The following is an 18939-nucleotide window of genomic DNA, read 5'->3' as shown; positions in this document are numbered from 1 at the left end:
AACATGGAAGATGATAGATATTTGCAAAAGAAAGTTCTCAAGAGCCCTGTGAAAATGAGGGGCAGCTGTAGCAGAAGAGCCACCTGTTGAAGATATTTCCATTTGATCTCTCCATACACAAACTACACAAGGATCAGAGCTTGAGGAGAGAAGTATCTTGAGTGAGTGGGTATTTCTGCATATTAAGACATATTATGGGGAGAATAAGGGAATTTGTATGGCACTTAGATAAGCACTGCAGTTGATATAGAAGATGTTTTGTAGGACAGAGTAAACTAGTCCATGAAAACACAACGTTTATTGGTTCTCTTCCTTAAGGACACTCCTAATTATTTTCTGTATCTGCATATTTTCACTTCAATTCTGAGACACTGTCTTAACAAGTGAATGTTAGTTTTGCACTCCTGCAATTGACATCCATACTCTGTGGTCTGAGGTACACCATCTAATGACATGCACAGAAAGTGGGTGCTTGTGTCGAGGCTGAACACCTGACTGTAGAACCATTCACCATTTCAATGTCAGCACTATAAAAAAAATGTGGTGCATCTAACTCTTGCCTAGGGAAGACAGCAACACAATGCATATACAGTCACCACAGTTGCAGTCCTGAGCCCCTGCAACATACAGTATTGTCATTGCTGGAAACAGGCCATGGCATTTGTACTGAGCTTACAAAGCCTCAGGATGGAGGCTTATCTGGCTTACTTTGTCAGAACATGCCCTGACCTACCTGGAGACTTAGTTTTACTGTAACAGCATTTTTTTTTTTCCTAGTGATCAGTTGGCATTAGCTCTTTTACTTTACTTCTGGTTATCTTTGTATGGCAACACCACAGCATTTTATATATAGAATTATGTAGGATACCAATGCAAGAAGGAGGAGGTGACCACTGTCCATCAACACATTCTATTTCCTTTGATCCAACCAATTTAAATACGGTGTCACATTCATATTCTGTTCTACTTCCATGCTGATACTGTTGCAGAGAGCCAGCAGCAATACTTCCATTGGTAATCTCAGGTGGAGGTCCACAGCCTCTGGGATTCTCTGAAATCAAGAGATTAATTTGATGCTCTTTACTCAGTACTATTAGCACACTTACATATTAAGTGCAGCACAAAATAAACTGAGATTCTTGCTTAAAGTTAAGAAAAATCCACAGAACAGGTTAAACAAGCTTTGACTATTTGGATTCATGTTGGGCTGCAGCCCATAGTCTGAGATGAGTGACCCTGGCTCAGTCTACTCTCTTACTTCCATGTAAATGTCAATTTCCTGCCATGATAAAAGAAACAGTTGATGAAAAAAAAACATTTTTAAGAGAAGAAAAGTGTTACATGGACATGCATTTCACAAACAAACAAACAAACAAACAACAACAAAAAAAAAACTACAAGAAACAATATCATGTTATGCAAATCACCCAGAAAGTAATATGTACCTCTAAAGGAATGAACTCCTGCCAAGGGAGCTTAATATGCTTTTGAGCTGAAGAGCTAACAACATAAAATATACTTGTTTTCAAATGCAAAAGAGAGTGAGCAAAAAGAAAGACAACAACATAACTGATCAAGCAGGAAAGAAATGTGAGAAATGTGAGATGCTCTTGCCATCTTGAGCTTCCTTCAAAAGAAGAATAGGGGAATGTGTCTTCCCTTCTACATGATGTTGTTAATCCTACAGAATGCAACCGAGGAATTTCATAGTAAAAAGCCTTCACTGAGTTTTTTTTTTTTTTTTTTTTTTTTTTGCCTTGAGTTCAGCTATGTATCATCTCCAAAAACATTTTTTTTAAATATAAAAACAGGATAGAGTAAGAGAGGGCATTGCTCAAATAAATAATTCCTGGCTGCCATATTGCAGCCTGTTTATGTCTTTTCGAATAAATAATATTTTTTTCATACATTGCAGTGAAATATTTTGCAAGCCATTTACCAGCAAACTTTCAGTTATTCCAGAACTCCAGTTGGCATAACTGAAGATAAAAGAAGAAGGCAACGAGAAAAATATTTGGGCTGATTACCAGAAAAATGTTCTAGACATGTTCAATGTTTTTACACACAGAAAAATTAACATAATTGAAAATCCAACTGCTCAGACTCTTTCACGAGAAATAGCAGAATAATACCACATGTAGACCAGTACCTGCCCTTTTAGAGACAAGGTGACCACTAAAGTCTTCAGGACACAGGCATTTTCATACATTTCCTACAACAATAAAGTCAACAATAGATTTACCTTTACATGCTGGTGGTGATGGAGACCATCCAAAGTAATAGCACTGAGCAGAGGCAGGTCCCACTCTTTTGTATTTTTTTTCACAGGAAAATTTCACAACATCTCCATTGCTATATTTATCCTTCCTGGGAGAAATAGATCCATTGGGCACTATTGGTATTTCACATTCTATTTCTACAAAGACAAAATATTTTAACATATACTGTAAGACCTACAAAAAGTACATGAGATACTACTAATGGAAACGGGGGAAACCAAAAACAAAATACACAGACACACGGCCCTGAAAAAAACAACATGGAGGCAATGACAAGAAACAAACTTCCCAGTCACACTAATTGGTTGGCTATCAAAAAACTACAGGCACCACTTTCAAGATAATCAATCTAGTTTTTGCAACTAAGACTAAACCAGGGAGAACCTGGAAGGGAAACAGTGTGGGAATTGACACAGCCATACAAACCCATGAAGGGACATGGAGGGGCAAGTGAGAGCAAGGAGAACAAAGATCGGGATAGGCAGAAAAGGGATAAAAGGGACCAGTCGTGTAACACTGTGCCAGTCAGTATGCTTGCCTGGCTGAGCCCTGCACCTGATCACTGCAGTCTGTCCTGTCATCTGCATTTTATTAAATCTGTTCTTAACTCTCTCACTGTGTAATGTCACTCTCTATCCCCCTGTGTGTAGCAAGGTTTAGGTGCTAGCTACTGGTGAGAACTACTGTACGTGTGTGCGTAAAAAAAAAAAGGTGCCAGTTAAGTAAGTGGGGTTCCAGTGCAGCTACTGGAGCCTGTGGGGGTCTTTACCTTCCAGCCACTGGAGTGGGAACAGTATGTCCCAAAAAACAGCTACTGGGTGGACACCGGTGTGAGTGAGGCAAGCAAAGGCCTTGAGGGCTCCATGAATGCACAGAATCACAGAATTTCTAGGTTGGAAGAGACCTCAAGATCATCGAGTCCAACCTCTAACACTAACAGTCCCCACTAAACCATATCCCTAAGCTCTACATCTAAACGTCTTTTGAAGACTTCCAGGGATGGTGACTCCACCACCTCCCTGGGCAGCCCGTTCCAGTGCCAAACAACCCTTTCAGTAAAGAAATTCTTCCTAACATCTAACCTAAAACTCCCCTGGCGTAACTTTAGCCCATTCCCCCTCGTCCTGTCACCAGGCACATGGGAGAACAGGCCAACCCCCACCTCACTACAGCCTCCTTTAATGTACTTATACAGAGCAATAAGGTCACCCCTGAGCCTCCTCTTCTCTAGGCTGAACAAGCCCAGCTCCTTCAGCCGCTCCTCAGAGGACTTGCTCTCCAGGCCCCTCACCAGCTTCGTCGCCCTTCTTTGGACCCGCTCAAGCACCTCGATGTCCTTCTTGTAGCGAGGGGCCCAAAACTGAACACAGTACTCGAGGTGCGGCCTCACCAGAGCCGAGTACAGGGGGACGATCACCTCCCTAGCCCTGCTGGTCACACTGTTTCTTATACAAGCCAGGACGCCGTTGGCCTTCTTGGCCACCTGAGCACACTGCTGGCTCATATTCAGCCGACTGTCCACCATCACTCCCAGGTCCTTCTCTGCCTGGCAGCTCTCCAACCATTCCTCTCCCAGCCTGTAGTTCTGCTTGGGGTTATTGCGCCCCAGGTGGAGGACCCGGCACTTGGCCTTGTTGAACTTCATACAGTTGACCTCAGCCCATCGGTGCAGCCTATCCAGATCCTCCTGCAGAGCTTTCCTACCCTCGAGCAGATCGACACACGCACCTAGCTTGGTGTCATCTGCAAACTTACTGAGGCTGCACTCAATGCCATCATCCAGATCATTGATGAATATGTTAAAGAGGACCGGCCCCAGCACCGAGCCCTGGGGGACGCCACTAGTGACTGGCCTCCAACTGGACTTGGCTCCATTTACCACAACTCTTTGGGCCCGGCTATCCAGCCAGTTTCTAACCCAACGAAGCGTGCGCCAGTCCAAGCCAAGAGCAGCCAGTTTCTTGAGGAGAATGCTGTGGGAGACGGTGTCAAAAGCCTTGCTGAAGTCAAGGTAGACCACATCCACAGCCTTTCCCTCATCCACCCAGCGCGTCACTTTGTCGTAGAAGGAGATCAGGTTCGTCAAGCAGGACCTGCCTTCCATAAACCCATGCTGGCTGGGCCTGATCGCCTGCTTGCCCTGCAAGTGCCGCATGATGACTCCCAAGAGGATCTGCTCCATGAGCTTCCCTGGTACTGAGGTCAAACTGACCGGCCTGTAGTTCCCCAGGTCTGCCCTCCGGCCCTTCTTGTAGATGGGCGTCACATTTGCTAGTCTCCAGTCAGCTGGGACCTCCCCTGATAGCCAGGACTGCTGATAAATGATTGATAGGGGCTTGGCCAGCTCCTCTGCCAGTTCTCTCAGTACCCTTGGGTGGATCCCATCCGGCCCCATCGATTTGTGCATGTGCTTGTGCACAAATGCATGTGCTTGTGAACCTAGAAAGTGCTGTGTGTGCACCTGGACTAGTGAAACTCTATCTTTACCAGCTGAAGAGAAGGAAGGGGACATAGCTGTCTATATTTATGTTTTATCTGAGTGCTGTATGCACGTGTTGTTGAGCGCAAGCCTTGCCTGTGGCAATTCATGTGGCTGTGTCAGTGTCCTGTGTCTGTGAGTCTTGGATATGTGCTCAGCTTTGGTACTGGTTGAACCCACAAAGGGGAAAACGGCAGCTGCATCCCTTGGCCTTAGCAGAGGTCCCAGATCCCTGTGGCATTGGGCTGGATTCCAGCAGCCAGGCAGGAGCGATTCTGGGCCAGAGCAGGTAGAGGAGGCAGCCATGCTCTTATCATCACTTAGCACTGATTAGAACAAAACCAAATGAAAGAATAAAGCTTCACAAAGTTCATACAGTTACACTGGTCAGCAAGCAGAAATATATTTACCAAGACACCTGGGTGCTGGTTTCCATTCACCATTTATTTCACAACTTGTAGTACCAGTTGCCATATTATCTGCAGTCTGAAATCCCTCTGGACATGAATATGCAATTGTATCTCCAGGAAGGAACACGCTTTTATCTACATGGTCATCCAAAATGTGAACATCAGGTTTTTCACATGATTCTGTAGAATAAAATAATGTTAGAACATTTTGCAATCCAGAAACATTGCCTGTTGGAAACATCAATGCTGTAGGTACTTTAGTGTGTGCTAGGTTAGTGGACAATTCAGGACATTTAAAACATTAAAAATTCTGCATTGCCAGCATATGAATTTAGAATATTATATGTAATACATTCATGTAGTATCTATTGCGTTCTGCATTCTAGAAAGGAGGAGGAGGAGAATCTGGCACAAATTCCTTGGATTCAATTCCTTTCCTTCCACTATTTATTTTTAATATAAGTGTCATATCACACCGTTTGTACTCCTGTTCCCTGTGGCCTTTTGTGAGCTGATCAGAAAAAAACAACTGTGTAAATTCAGTCTGAACCAAAAGGACAGAAGAAAGTGCTAGCTAATATTGGTCAGTATTACAGACCTTGGCCTTATAACACTGGAAGATCCAAGTTCCTCTTTTAGTGTCCTATACCCCTGTACAGGAGAGGAAAGGACTTCTAGGAGGAGAAAGGCAACAACAGTATGGAAGTATTTCTCAGAAAAGAACACTCTGGTCTTTTTCAAAAATGTGCTTTCTAGCCCCAGGGCAGAAAGAACAGCCTAATCTTTTATGCACAGTCATAACATCTTTCCAAATAATGAATCACGTTTCTTATTTGGTCACTTTTAAAGAAAGTTATTGACATAATCCTTTGGCTCACAGGCATTTCTTCATAAATTGTCCTTCACAAGTGTGAAAGGTTCTCATGCTCTTATCAAAAATATTGGGAAACTGGGAGTAAGATTGGGTATATGCACATTGTATCAGCTAAAATCACTGGAGAGGGCAGTGATCATCTACTTCATAACACTGAGGTTCGAAAAAAAATAGCTCACCTAGAAGACAGAAGATATTTTCCCTGCGTACTCACTTCAATTTTGCTTTCTGTCTTTAATTCTTGGAGCCCCAGAAAAGTTCATCTCTGGAGGCTCAGTCCTCTGTTTGACTCTCCCTCTGCTCTGTAAGAAACCTCTACCAATATAGATGAAGAAAATCAGAGTACATAGGGCATCTTGTTTGTACTAGTGGTTGCAACAGGGAGCTCTGAAGTTGTACTACTCACTGATACACTTTGGAGTTGGAGTCCAGCCATTCTCTTGACACCGTGTCTCTCCTCTGTCTTTTCCTTCTGGAGTTACAAAGCCATCATGACACGTATAGGTGACTTTCGCCTGTAAGGCAAACGTACCCCTTGCCGAGGGGAAAGAAGCATTGTCCAGCACGATACTCTGACATGTTTCTGAAAGACAAAATTCCTTTCCAGTAAAACACTGCTAAACTACATACTTATGATACCCAGAAGATGGAGGACAAATGAAAACAGCAATAGGATTTAGAACAATTTTAAGAGCACATTATTTTCTGCTTCTGTGTTAAGCTCCCTTCCTCAGGTACAACCAGAATGTGAAAAGTCAAAACTCAGTGTTACTAACTGGTATTTATATATTTATTTTTGGTATTTACAGTCATGATGCTCACTATTGGCTAACACTAAGAATTATCAAATTTTGTTTTGCTTGCTCATTGCTATGTGAAAATATCAGCAAGTGGCTGTCCAAAACATTCTATGGTAGGAGTCTCTTTCATGCTGGAATTGTTTCATTAGAAAATGTTTTGACAGTCTAAAATAAGGAGCTTAGGTTGAATTACTTCTTTTGTCCATATAAAACAATTATATAAAGTATCTAGACATGATATAAAGTTATCTAAAGTTTAGGTGTGACATCATAGCAATTTTAGGCTTGCTGCAAGTCAGGTTCAAAAGCTGGAAAGGGTATTAGGAGAGAGAAGCTTCCTGTTCTTCCCTCCTTCTAGTATGATGCCAGCTGGAAGGCAAGCAAAAGGGGATGAAGTGGCATAGATGGAGGCTCTAAGGAGAAAACAAATTACAGGCTGTTCAAAGGGAGTGATTAGTATTTATTACATTACTTCACTGCTGGGTTATAGAAAATTTCACTACCAAAGACCAAGAGGGTCTGACTCCCACCCCAGAGCTTACAGTCCAGGAGAACTGAATGAGCCTGCTGTGGCCATTTTACAGGGCATCATTCTGCATGTTTGTATAGCTACTGACCTCAGTGGCACGCAGGGACTCAAGAGCTGCATGAGACAGCTGAGGGAATCACGGCACTGTGTTTCACTTGTAAAGCACCTAGACTTAGAGTTACCCCAAGCAGCAGTGATGGATTAACATGGGTGATGTGACAATGGATTTATTGTTTTTTAGCTAGAAATTGTGACAAAATGTAAGCACACTCACTCTTACGGATACATCTTGGGAAAGGTGACCAGCCATTCTTTGTGCATGTAACTTCACCACCTTCACTTTCAGTACGATAGTCTTGGTTGCAGACATATTGAATTCTTTCACCCTCCGTGTAAGTATCATGATTATATATGAAATTACCATTTTCCAGGTGTGTTACAGAGCATGTTTCTAAAGAAGAAAGGTAAGTACATTTAACCACAGTAATCTGAACAGCAAAAACTCAGGTACAATATTGCTTAGGAAGACCGTTACCAAAAAAAGGGGCCTCCTAGCACCTTTCTTTATCACTCTATTCCCCAAAGATGTCCATGCTCAAATCTGAATTAAAGTATGCTTTCTTTCACTGCCCTGAGGTTAATGTATCACAGGAACGGGAGTTCAAATGACCCCGTAATGCAGTAAGAAGTGATCTGGTAAACATTAGTCCTTACCATAGCTCATAAGCAAGGCTGGCTAACTGCATTGTATCTAGTGTCATGAGCACTAGCTCTGGTACGGTCTGCTGAGTCTCTCATGTGTTGATGCCTGTGCTGAGACAATTTTTGGCATTTCCCCTCAGGAGATTTTACCATCTCTATGCAAATGCGTCTCAAACCAGCTGTAGAGATTTTACCAACTGCTAAGCATGCTGGCCCTACGGATGGATGAAGGAATGCTCTGGCTCCGTTATTGGAGTAACTGCTCCTTTCCTCTGGGCGGGACTCCACTTCTCCCCTGCACTGACCTCCACTCCGCTCAGGGCGACTGGAGAAAGACCAACCTTTTGTTGATCTTTCAGGTCCTATCAATAAGTAGGAACCATACTCTGACTGAAGATGGGGGTTACGAGAGAAGGCATCGGCTCACTGGTTTAAATATTTTCTATCGCTGAAAGATTAAGCCAGTGTATCTGGACCTCTTGCTGCAGCAATACTCGCTCTCAGCTTATTGCGAGAGCGTGCCACCTGGCCAGTCCCAAATGTTATCCAAAAAGACTGGGCAGTGAATCCCAGACAGCAACCTCTAGACAAAGTGCCCAAGCCACTGAAGGAATAATACATTTACACAGAGAAGATGTTCTTGGAATGTCTTGCTGCATGTGCAGGTGAAAGCAGATACATGCATGGGACACAGAAGCCAGAGAAGAAAAACGTTTCCTAAATCTTATTTCTCTTATTTATTTTTTTTTAATCTCGGGGATAGGTGCAGGAGTAAAGAACATCCCAAATCCAGATTTATCATTTCAGCCTTGCTCATTTCAGAGTGTCACTTACCAAGTGGCTGAGCTCTGCAGACAGGATAACAGTCTGGGGGAAGTTCCAGGGTTCAACTCAACCAGTTATACTTTAACAAACTGTACGTTGCTGCTACTTGCATTCCACCAGCACCATTTCTGCTGCACAGATCATCAGTAATCATAACAAAATTGAGCATATAGTAGAAGTGCACTTACTGAGGCATTTTGGCTCTGGATTCCAGCCCCCTTTTGAACAGTATATTCGAACGCTTCTTTCTCCATTTGGGGCTAAGTAGCCATTATGACAGTAGTAATCAACATACTGTCCAATCCTCTTTGGAAAGTAAGAGTGTGCCATTCTTTCACTTATCTTGCCATTTTCTATCACTGGGTAGTCACAGGGTTTCTCTTGAAATAGAATTTAACAGCAACAGTATCAACACATGCATGGCAAAAAGCTCAGCACACAAAAAATCCTAAATACTAATTCAGATACCACTTCATTATTTGAGTGTTTCCTGGAACTGACAGAATCAGAACTGCACACCTTGGCAGATCTCAAGGAGTGCAGGATCAACTATGCTGTGTTCGATCGATGTCTACAGCTATGCTGGTTGCCTGTTTTCATTGCAATCAACAGAAATCCAGTCCATCTTCTTAGTGGACACTAGAGGCTGATTCATGCAACCAAATGTAAGTATTAATTATATGGTGAGATAACACAGTTTCTTCACAGGGTCTCAGCTAAGTGTACTATACTGACACTGATGGGAACCTAGGCAGCTAGCTCAGATCTAGACACTAAAGTGCAGAGTCTAGCAATTGTTGTAACAGCTGTCACCATTTTTATTTGTCACTTCTGAGATCTTACACCAAAAGCTCTTTCTAGCTTTACTCTTTTTCATTTTAAAACGTAAGTGATATTTCTTTTGTTTTCTCAGTTCCTCAAAAGAGCTTTTCAGGAGCAAGTCAGGCTTAGCAGCAGCTGTCATTCAAAGATTACCCAGGGTGTCCTGCTTGGCCAAGGCAGCTAGGTTCCTCCTGACGTGCCCTGAACCAAAGCCCACATGCTGGGGGTGAGGAGGATGGGGAGGAGGGATCAGTCACTGAACGGACCATTTAATAATGAGAGAGGTGGTCTCCAAAAGATTCCTCAATTTCAGAATCTACAAATCGATAAATGCTTAATCCACTTGTTAACAATGTACTTTTCTTGGATAGATCAAATAATTTTACCCAAAGGTTCATTCACAAGACTGATTTTGTCAGGGTTTCTTTCACCTGCTTCTGTTTTGTATGTTTTTCTTTCATTTTCAGTAATCAAAGATCAAAGACCAATAAATAATGAAATCGCTGACTTTTGTTTTTCTACTGCATATAATGGGAAAAACTATAATTGTAATTAATGGAAGTTTAAGCCAAAAAAGAACTCATTACCAATCAATCAAGAGTATTTTGTTTTGCCATTTGACAGAGTATAATAAAGCTGCAATTGTTCATAACATATCAACACAAAACTGCAAGCAAAAATCTAAAGCTCTGGTTAACATGATGAAACATACCTTCCAACCATCACCTACGCATTGGTTTGGATATTTCAACACTCACTGTGTCCTCTTATCTTGACTGGCATGCTACTCCTCAGTTGGACCACAAACCTTCCTGTCAGGGAGCTGACTATTGCAGACTTTAATAAATAATTTCACAAATATAGTAACAGATAATGCCCGTGTTTATAAACATAATGTACATTTACATTATACCCTTGCTTCTTAGCTGTTTGATGTTTTTTTCCAAGCCATTCACATTAAGTTTTATAACACCAGGAAACACAACGAATAAGCATTTTTTATTTCCTATGGTGCTGAGGTTTTTCTCTTGAGATATTTCCAAAATAACAATTGTGTATATTGTGCCTTCACTCACAAGAGCTACTTACCAACACAATCTGGAGCAGGCACCCAGCCTCTGCTGGTGCATCGAGCTGTATTTTTGCCAGACAGTGTTCTCAAATGATATCCAGGATTACAGTCTATTGTGATCATAGCCCCTTCTCTGTAGCTGTCTTCTTGAGGTCTAAAGTTCCCATTGGGAACTCTTGGAGGAGAGCATAGAATTTCTAAATGGAAAGAGAAAAATGCGGTGCTAATTTGAAGAATGCCTTTATATTAATTGCAGAAGTTTTTATCTTCACAGTCTATTGACCAAAATTATTGCATAAAATAACTTAAATAGAGGTTTCTTAGGGAGTGAGGCAAACACATTCTTTATAAACTGGAGCCATTGTTTTTAATTTTTTTTTTTTTACTTGCAATTCAGAAAATCACACCAGCACACTCAGGGCTGGGTGGGGATGATTATACAGTCACCACAAGTTGGTCCTCCTGTGGAGTGAAGGTGGATGAATCAGCTGCATACGTGTGCTGCTTAGTCATCTAGGCTCCTGGTAAGTCAAATAAGATCTAGAACAACTTCATGGTAGCAAAAAGCTACAGGAATAAAGCAGGACAGAAATTATTTTATATTTTCCTACTATAGAATGACCTTGGAGAGGATTTATAATTGCAGACAGCCCAAGTATCAGAGCCCAGTATATCCATGTCTGGAAGAAGGCTTTGTTTGTCACTTCTCAAAAGCAGTATGCTGCTAACCCATAGGCAATGCATATTGATTAGTATCATTACTAATCTTGAAGCAGAAAGTTCAAGGACTGAGTGGGCATTAGGACTGACTACTCTTTATTTCTAAAGGAGTCTTTCTGGAAGAGGTCCCAGGAAGGTGGGTGGCACATAACATCCTGTAACAATGCCCTTTTGCAAACATTTTTTTTCCAGTTTCAAGCGTTCTTTGGCAATTTCTTGAAGATGATTTGATACAGTATAAAGATTTCTCCAAAATGTATATCAAAGCATTCCAGCTAGGACATCATGCGCATATGTCTGCTTGTGGGATTTGGAGTTCTAACAGAAGTCTTTATGTACTGTAGCTGAGTGAAACTAAATCAAAATCAGTGACCCAGAGTGCAGATGTCCAACAGGACTGACGTCAGAAATCATGGATTTGTCATCTGAACTGCACAGAAGGTGTTTGGGAGTTAGAAAGCATAAGGGAGTTTCATCACTGTAAATATATGAATTTGTAGAGATCCTTGGACAATTTCTGATGGGAAGTCTGAACATCATGAATAATGTGGTGGCACAGTTACAGTTCTGGTAATATTAAACAAACCGCTGTCTTCATCGTAGGCTAAGAGTCATGGACAGCGGCAGGATTCACGCAGACCATGCTACTTTAGTCTCTGCTTATACATCACTTCAGGGCCAGATTGGTTCTTTAGGTTAGTGAATTTCAGACATACTGTACCTAATTCTTGACATAATGTCTGTGTAGAGAGCACATTTCAGCTAGCTTTGTGTATATTGCAACACTACAATTCCACTGTATTTTTCAGCCTAGACACTCGTGGCCATCAATGGACAACTTACCCTTCTGAGACTGGACTACCTCAAATTTGCTCTTATTCCTATGGAAATGGCCATAACCACATCAGACTGTTCTTCCTACAACCCTGTCTTACTATTTCTTGACCTTAAGTGAGGATTTAAATTTGAAAGGTATTTTGAAAAGTACTTCTTGTAATTTCTACTCATTTTTTTAAAAAGGTGCACAGAACACTAACAATTTCTTACTAAAGGTCTATCATTGAAACAGAGATCACAGAATCACAGAATCATTTTTGAATTGTTCCTCTTTCATTGGAACTAGTTTCTCTGAACTAGTAGCTCAGAAATTTCAAAAGCTAATGTAACGATGAGCAAACAGGCGCTCGGTCTACTCAAACTATGGTGAGACTCAGGAGCACTCAAGAAAAATGCAGAAATCAGTTCAGTAGGTCAGGAAAACCTACTATTCTATTGTCTTCAAGCCTTCTGTTGTTTCACAGGTTCATACAGGGTGAGATGCTGAGTGGCATTTTACTCTCTTAAAATTACAAGTAGCAGAGTGGTGGCTACGGTGCCACAGCATCTCAGCTACTGAACGTGGAAGACTTGAAGATGCATAAATTTGTAGCTCCACCTCAAAGAACTGCTTGTGATTCATAAGCAAGTAGGTCATCAAGCTGAGAGCCAGTTTTATCAATACTGCTGCAATTCATATGGTATCCAGTATTTAACCCCCTCTTTTTATTTTCAGAACAGCCACTGACTTTCACCACTTATATTCAAGTGAAAAGCAGTATACTTGAATTTCACTTTAAAAAGTATCACGTCTTGATTTGAAGACAATAGGACTTCAGAAACCATATCACTTCTCTAAGTTGGTTTCAAACGTTAATTTTTCTGTGCCATTAAAATTTTCAGATTCTTTCTATAGTTTTAATTTCTCCAGTATTAGTGGTTTTTTTTTCTGCTTGCTTCAATACTCTTTTTAGTGTCTGATTTTTTTCCATCCCTTCACTAAAGCATATTCACCATATTTTGTAGAAGGTAAAGAGATTCAGCTTAATTTGAATAGGAAGGATTTATAAACCAAGAGTATTTTTGGTATGTTATCCCCACTAATTCAGAGCCACAGAATAAAAAAGGAACAGGACAAAATTAAGCAGCTTCTAATGCTAAAGTATTTCATCATCCATCTCATTTATGCAGTACATGTGAGCAATTCTATCTTCATAGGCCCATCCAACTATACTCAAGTATATGCTTGAGTATATACTCAAGAAAGGCTGAATTAACCATTTTTTGCTGTGGCCTCTCATGGAAAACTCATATTCAGTTGTGTTGTCACGATTTTCATGGTGTATTGGCAAGACGTGGATGATGATTATTATTTTTTTTAAATCAACAAACTAATGATAATGATTATGATAATACTGAAATTACTTCCAAATACAACCCGTGTCTAAAATAACTTTAGGAAAAGGCAAACCAGTGCAGTAGGGGGTTGGATGCCATCCAGATTCAGTACATAGTGCATCTGCTCTTTCACCAAATGTGTATCCTTCTTCACAACCAAACTGTAGTTGTTCAGACTCCTTGTAAGATGACTTTGAATTACGCACAAATCCATGAGGAATTGCTGGTACATTACAGATAATATCTGAAGTTGAGAAAGACAAAACGCATATATGTTTATCAACTTTTATTTGCCAAAAATAAATGTTTATTGGAATATATATATATATACACATATATTTTCCACGTAACTTCACAGAAATTTTGTCCTCATAAGTGCTTTCATTTGGAAACCATTTGGAACTTACTTGAGATCTCTTCAATGACCCGACTGTAGGTGCCAAGTATAAAGTACAGTGTAGTACAGCTACAGTAGTAAACTGAGTCAAAAGACAGCTTTCAGGGCTATGCTTTGTTTTTAATGGCTTTCAGAATCAGTATATACAGAATTGCAGAATTGTCTAGGTTGGAAGAGACCTCAAGATCATCGAGTCCAACCTCAGACCTAACACTAACAAGTCCTCCACTAAACCATATCCCTAAGCTCTACATCTAAACGTCTTTTAAAGACCTCCAGGGATGGTGACTCCACCACTTCCCTGGACAGCCCATTCCAATGCCTAACAACCCTCTCAGTAAAGTAGTTCTTCCTAATATTCAACCTAAAACACCCCTGGTGCAACTTTAGCCTGTTCCCCCTCATCCTGTCACCATGCATGTGGGAGAATAGACCAACCCCCACCTCACTACAGCCTCCTTTAATGTACGTATCAAGAGCGATAAGGTTGCCCCTGAGCCTCCTCTTCTCCAGGCTGAACAAGCCCAGCTCCCTCAGCCGCTCCTCGTAAGACTTGTTCTCCAGACCCCTCACCAGCTTTGTCACCCTTCTCTGGACTCGCTCGAGCACCTCGATGTCCTTCTCGTAGCGAGGGGCCCAAAACTGAACATAGTACTCAAGGTGCGGCCTCACCAGAGCTGAGTACAGGGGGACAATCACTTCCCTAGACCTGCTGTCCACACTGTTTCTTATACAAGCCAGGATGCTGTTGGCCTTCTTGGCCACCTGAACACACTGCTGGCTCATATTCAGCTGACTATCAACCATCACTCCCAGGTCCTCTGCCTGGCAGCTCTCCAGCCACTCATCTCCCAGCCTGCATCTCTGCTTGGGGTTATTGGTGCCCCAGGTACAGGATGCAGCACTTGGCCTTGTTGAACTTCATACAGTTGACTTCAGCTCACTGGTCCAGCCTATCCAGATCCTCCTTCAGAGCCTTCCTACCCTCGAGCAGATACAGTATGGGACATTCTAAAATAAGCAACTAGGCTAGCTGAAATTTATGATTTTTTCATTTTTCAGATAATTTCATTTTCTTGTAAGGCAAGCTTGAAGCTCTCTCATGTTCAGTAGATGATTAGCAAAATTATAGCATCAACAGAAAAAAAAAGCAATAAACAATCTGGCAAATTGACATTAGAATACCTAGCTATCTATAAAAGAACCCCAGCATCTCCAGCTCCTTGACAAACCAGTAAAACTACTGAGATCTTGCAGTTTCCAAAATCTGAATTCCTGAAGTCAGATAATATTCATGGCTTTGTTTCCTAGGCTATAGAGAAGGACACCAAAAGGTTATCCTGGATTTGTCTGCTGGATGTATTTTATACTTACCCTGAAATATATTTCATCATAGATGTCTTTGTTTAATAAAATTCACTATATTCTACGAATGGTGCAAGGACTTGTGTTTAATACCATTTACGTTGTTCAAATTGAAATAAATGGGTGTTTCAAAGTGGCAAAATTTAACTCTGACATTGTGAACAGACCATACATGTATCTGACATCCTAACAAACACACCTGGTCTTACGAACATATACTTCCATATGAGGTAACATATAAATAATCTAAGAAACTTGTTGGACCAAATATTTGACAGAGATTGTTACTTCCTGTGGTTCATTATGTACTGACAAGACAATCCCATACAATTCTAGTTTGGAAAATGGGAAGAATAACACCATTCACCATGACAAGCTGGGGGCCAACTGACTGAAAAGCAGCTTCATAGAAAAAGACTTCACAGTCCTAGAGGACAACAAGTTGAACAGGAGTCAGTATCCTGGGCTGCATTTAGACAAGCGTTCTCAGCAGGTCCAAAGATGTGGTCTTTGCTCTCTACTCAGCACTGGTAAGACCACATCTGGAGCACTACGTCCAGGTCTGAGCTCCCGAAAACAAGAAAGAGATGGACATTTTGGAGCAGGTCTAGTGAAAGTCACAAAGATAATTAAAGGAACTGACAGATAAAGAGAGATTTAGGGAGTCTACAGAAGAGAAGGTTTATTGGGGATCTTATTAATTGCATGGGAATGCACAAAGCTGTGCTGGGGAGGTTCAGACTGGATATTACGAAAAACTTCTTTACTGTGAGAGCAGTCAAACACCAGAACAGACTTCCTAGTGAGTGGTTGATGCCTCTTGGACATTGATAGGAAAGGTGCATTTGGATGATGCCCTTAAAAATATGCTTAAACTTTTGTTTAGCCCTGAAGTGGACAGGCAGTTAGACTTGATGATCCTTGTAGGTCCCTTCCAACTAAACTATTCTACTCTATTCTATATAAATTTCTGACTGTGATTGGTGACGTGGAAGTAAAGATGATGGAACCATGCCTTCTCACTGGCAGGAAGTGACAAGATGAGAAGCCACAGGCACACAGAGGTACAGAAAATACCACTTAAAATAGGAAAATAATTTTTACTTGAGGGTGGTCAAACAATGGACTGGGTTGCCCAGAGACGCTGTGAAGTCTTCATCTTTGTGGATGTTCAAAAGCCTACTGGACATGATCCTGAGCAATTTGCCCTAGCTGACTCCATTTTGAGGGACCTCACCTATTCTGTGATTCTGTAGAAACTGAACATGATTTAACCTTCTAACTTGTCAAAACACAGTAAGTAGTTTGAAGAAAGAAAAATCCATCATGATTTCTTTGCATTTTATGTAGCTTACGAACATGAATGAATTAGAATCATACTTATTTTTTAAACTAGGTTCATATAGATTCAAAATAATATATCATTACTTTGGTTAAATAAACACTGAAGTGATTGAATCTTATGTAGGTACTGAATCTAGTTTCAAAGAATTGAGTGCAGCCTGGCAAACCATTTAGCTTGTAGTGAAAATGCAGAACAAACAGGTGGTCCATTTTGACTGTTATCATACAATATTCTCTGATTTCTCTTTCTAATCTGACTTTTGCAAATATGTAATAGACATTGTTCACAGACAAGCTATGCTTAATTGCTGTGCAGTAAAGTGAAAGCTTTGTAGTGTCCTAGGTGGTAACCAGTCCCTAGAAGTATGTGAGAATAAAGCTTATTGCAGATAATAGTGTTCCGTTTACCTTGGCACTGAGGTACATCGCTATCCCATCTTCCATCAGAAGAGCAATGTATTTCTTTAGATCCAACAAGCCTGTATTTTTTATTACATTCAAACTCTACAACCTGGCCAAAGGAATATTCTTGGTTTAGCTCAAATGCACCAGTCATAACTATTCTTCCATTTTCTGGTGCTTTTACAGGTAAGCATTTTGCCACTGGAAAACAAAATAAAGTAAAGCAAAACAAAACAAAAGCAAAAAGATAGCTATTTTGTTGGCTATTCTCTGAAATATATTGATGCACAAAAGTTACAATACAGATAAACCACTGAAATTACCTTAAACATTTTAAAATATATATAAACTTGCTAGGTATTCTGATGCCATTTATAACAGACATTTCAACCTAATGAAAACTCCTCAGGCATGAAAGGAAAATTATATAAGGACTTTGAAACTGCAGTATCTTATTGATGAGACAAAAAAAAAAAAATGTTGGAAAACATTGCTCTGCATTGTGCAGGGAACAAGCTGTATGCCTAAAATTGAGGACACTCAAAATTCAGTCAATTGAAGGTGGAATACCTGAGAACAGCTATTAGGAAATCTTAATAAATAAAAATAAATAAATCTAACATTACAAATTTTTAACTTTTAAAAGTAATTATGTTTGGGAAGAAAGGAAACTTTTTAATAAAGGAAATTTTTATAATCACACAGGTTTGAAACTGATAAAAAGGTTTCCAAATTCAGGGAAGTATCTAAACTGTCCAGTTTATTTGGTTCTGGGGACTGGCTGTCTTTTGTTCTCATTCTCTCCTACTAAGATTGTTCCACTGTATGCTAATAGGGAAAAGAACTGTAAATAAAACCTTAATAGCTAAGATATTCACAATGGCAGAAAAGGAAACAAGCTACAAACAACAGACTTTCACGTACCTGTGAAATGTCTTATCCCAACTGTCTTTATAACTGTGTTTCACAGATACCTACACATTTGGGGTCTTTATGTAAAGCAAAGCTTTAAGCCTGTCTGCGGGTGACAAGACTTAGTTTTGAGAGTGCTTTTTGATAAAAGCTTGAGTGTTTATTGGATTAAAATGTCTGAGCAGGCATTGTAAGAGTTTCACTATTGTATAACTTGAGTTTAGACATTTATATATCTATGTGAATTAATACTAGAGGTTTAATCAGTGAATATAGTTGAGATGTTATTAACACCATGAGAAGTCATAATATAGTCACAATAGACAAAAGTAGCCTCACAGAGAGTAGCAAGATCACAGGCAAGTTCTAGATAGTATCAGGCAGATAAAAAAAAAATAACTTTGATAAAGAATTAAACGTCAAACTCCATTTACCTTCACAGTGAGGGATATCATTGCTCCATCCATCTGCCAGGCACTCACGGTAATTTTTTTGGCTAAGCATCTGGTATCTTACAAGAAAAAAAGTAAACAATAAATTACATTCTCATGACAGAAACAGCAGTGCTGCTGTTTTTGAAGCACAGGAAGTAGGTTTCAGATATTCAATTACAGACTAACCAAAATATAACAAAAGAAAACAGTATTTTTCTGCTTGTCTCCCCTATTTTGTTTCTTTTACTTGCATATGGCAAAAATATAAAACCAAAAAGAAAAAAATCATAAAGTAGGAAGTAATTAGTAAGGTATATTCTTCATTATAGATACACCAAGCTTTGCCTAGAAAATAAATG

General features: G+C 40.3%; 1 protein-coding gene across 2 annotated transcripts in view; it reads right to left on the bottom strand.

The window, feature by feature from the left end:
- The window catches only part of CFH (complement factor H), a 39892-nt gene that overhangs the window by 11341 nt on the left and 9612 nt on the right, over window positions 1-18939 (bottom strand). For both annotated transcript variants that reach the window (XM_068689862.1, XM_068689863.1), the window contains exons 4-13: window positions 18581-18657; window positions 17241-17435; window positions 13800-13970; window positions 10810-10989; window positions 9087-9278; window positions 7646-7822; window positions 6449-6625; window positions 5169-5348; window positions 2243-2416; window positions 869-1051 (exon numbers count right to left, since the gene is read on the bottom strand). In XM_068689862.1, coding sequence (XP_068545963.1) covers window positions 869-1051; window positions 2243-2416; window positions 5169-5348; window positions 6449-6625; window positions 7646-7822; window positions 9087-9278; window positions 10810-10989; window positions 13800-13970; window positions 17241-17435; window positions 18581-18657 — 1706 coding nt within the window. The remainder of the gene's footprint in view (window positions 1-868; window positions 1052-2242; window positions 2417-5168; window positions 5349-6448; window positions 6626-7645; window positions 7823-9086; window positions 9279-10809; window positions 10990-13799; window positions 13971-17240; window positions 17436-18580; window positions 18658-18939) is intronic.

The sequence above is a fragment of the Anas acuta genome, chromosome 8, assembly GCF_963932015.1.
Source record: "Anas acuta chromosome 8, bAnaAcu1.1, whole genome shotgun sequence".
NCBI classification, from domain to species: Eukaryota; Metazoa; Chordata; class Aves; order Anseriformes; family Anatidae; genus Anas; species Anas acuta.
Note: the sequence above shows the minus strand (reverse complement) of the source record. Positions and strands in the feature narration are given on the sequence as shown.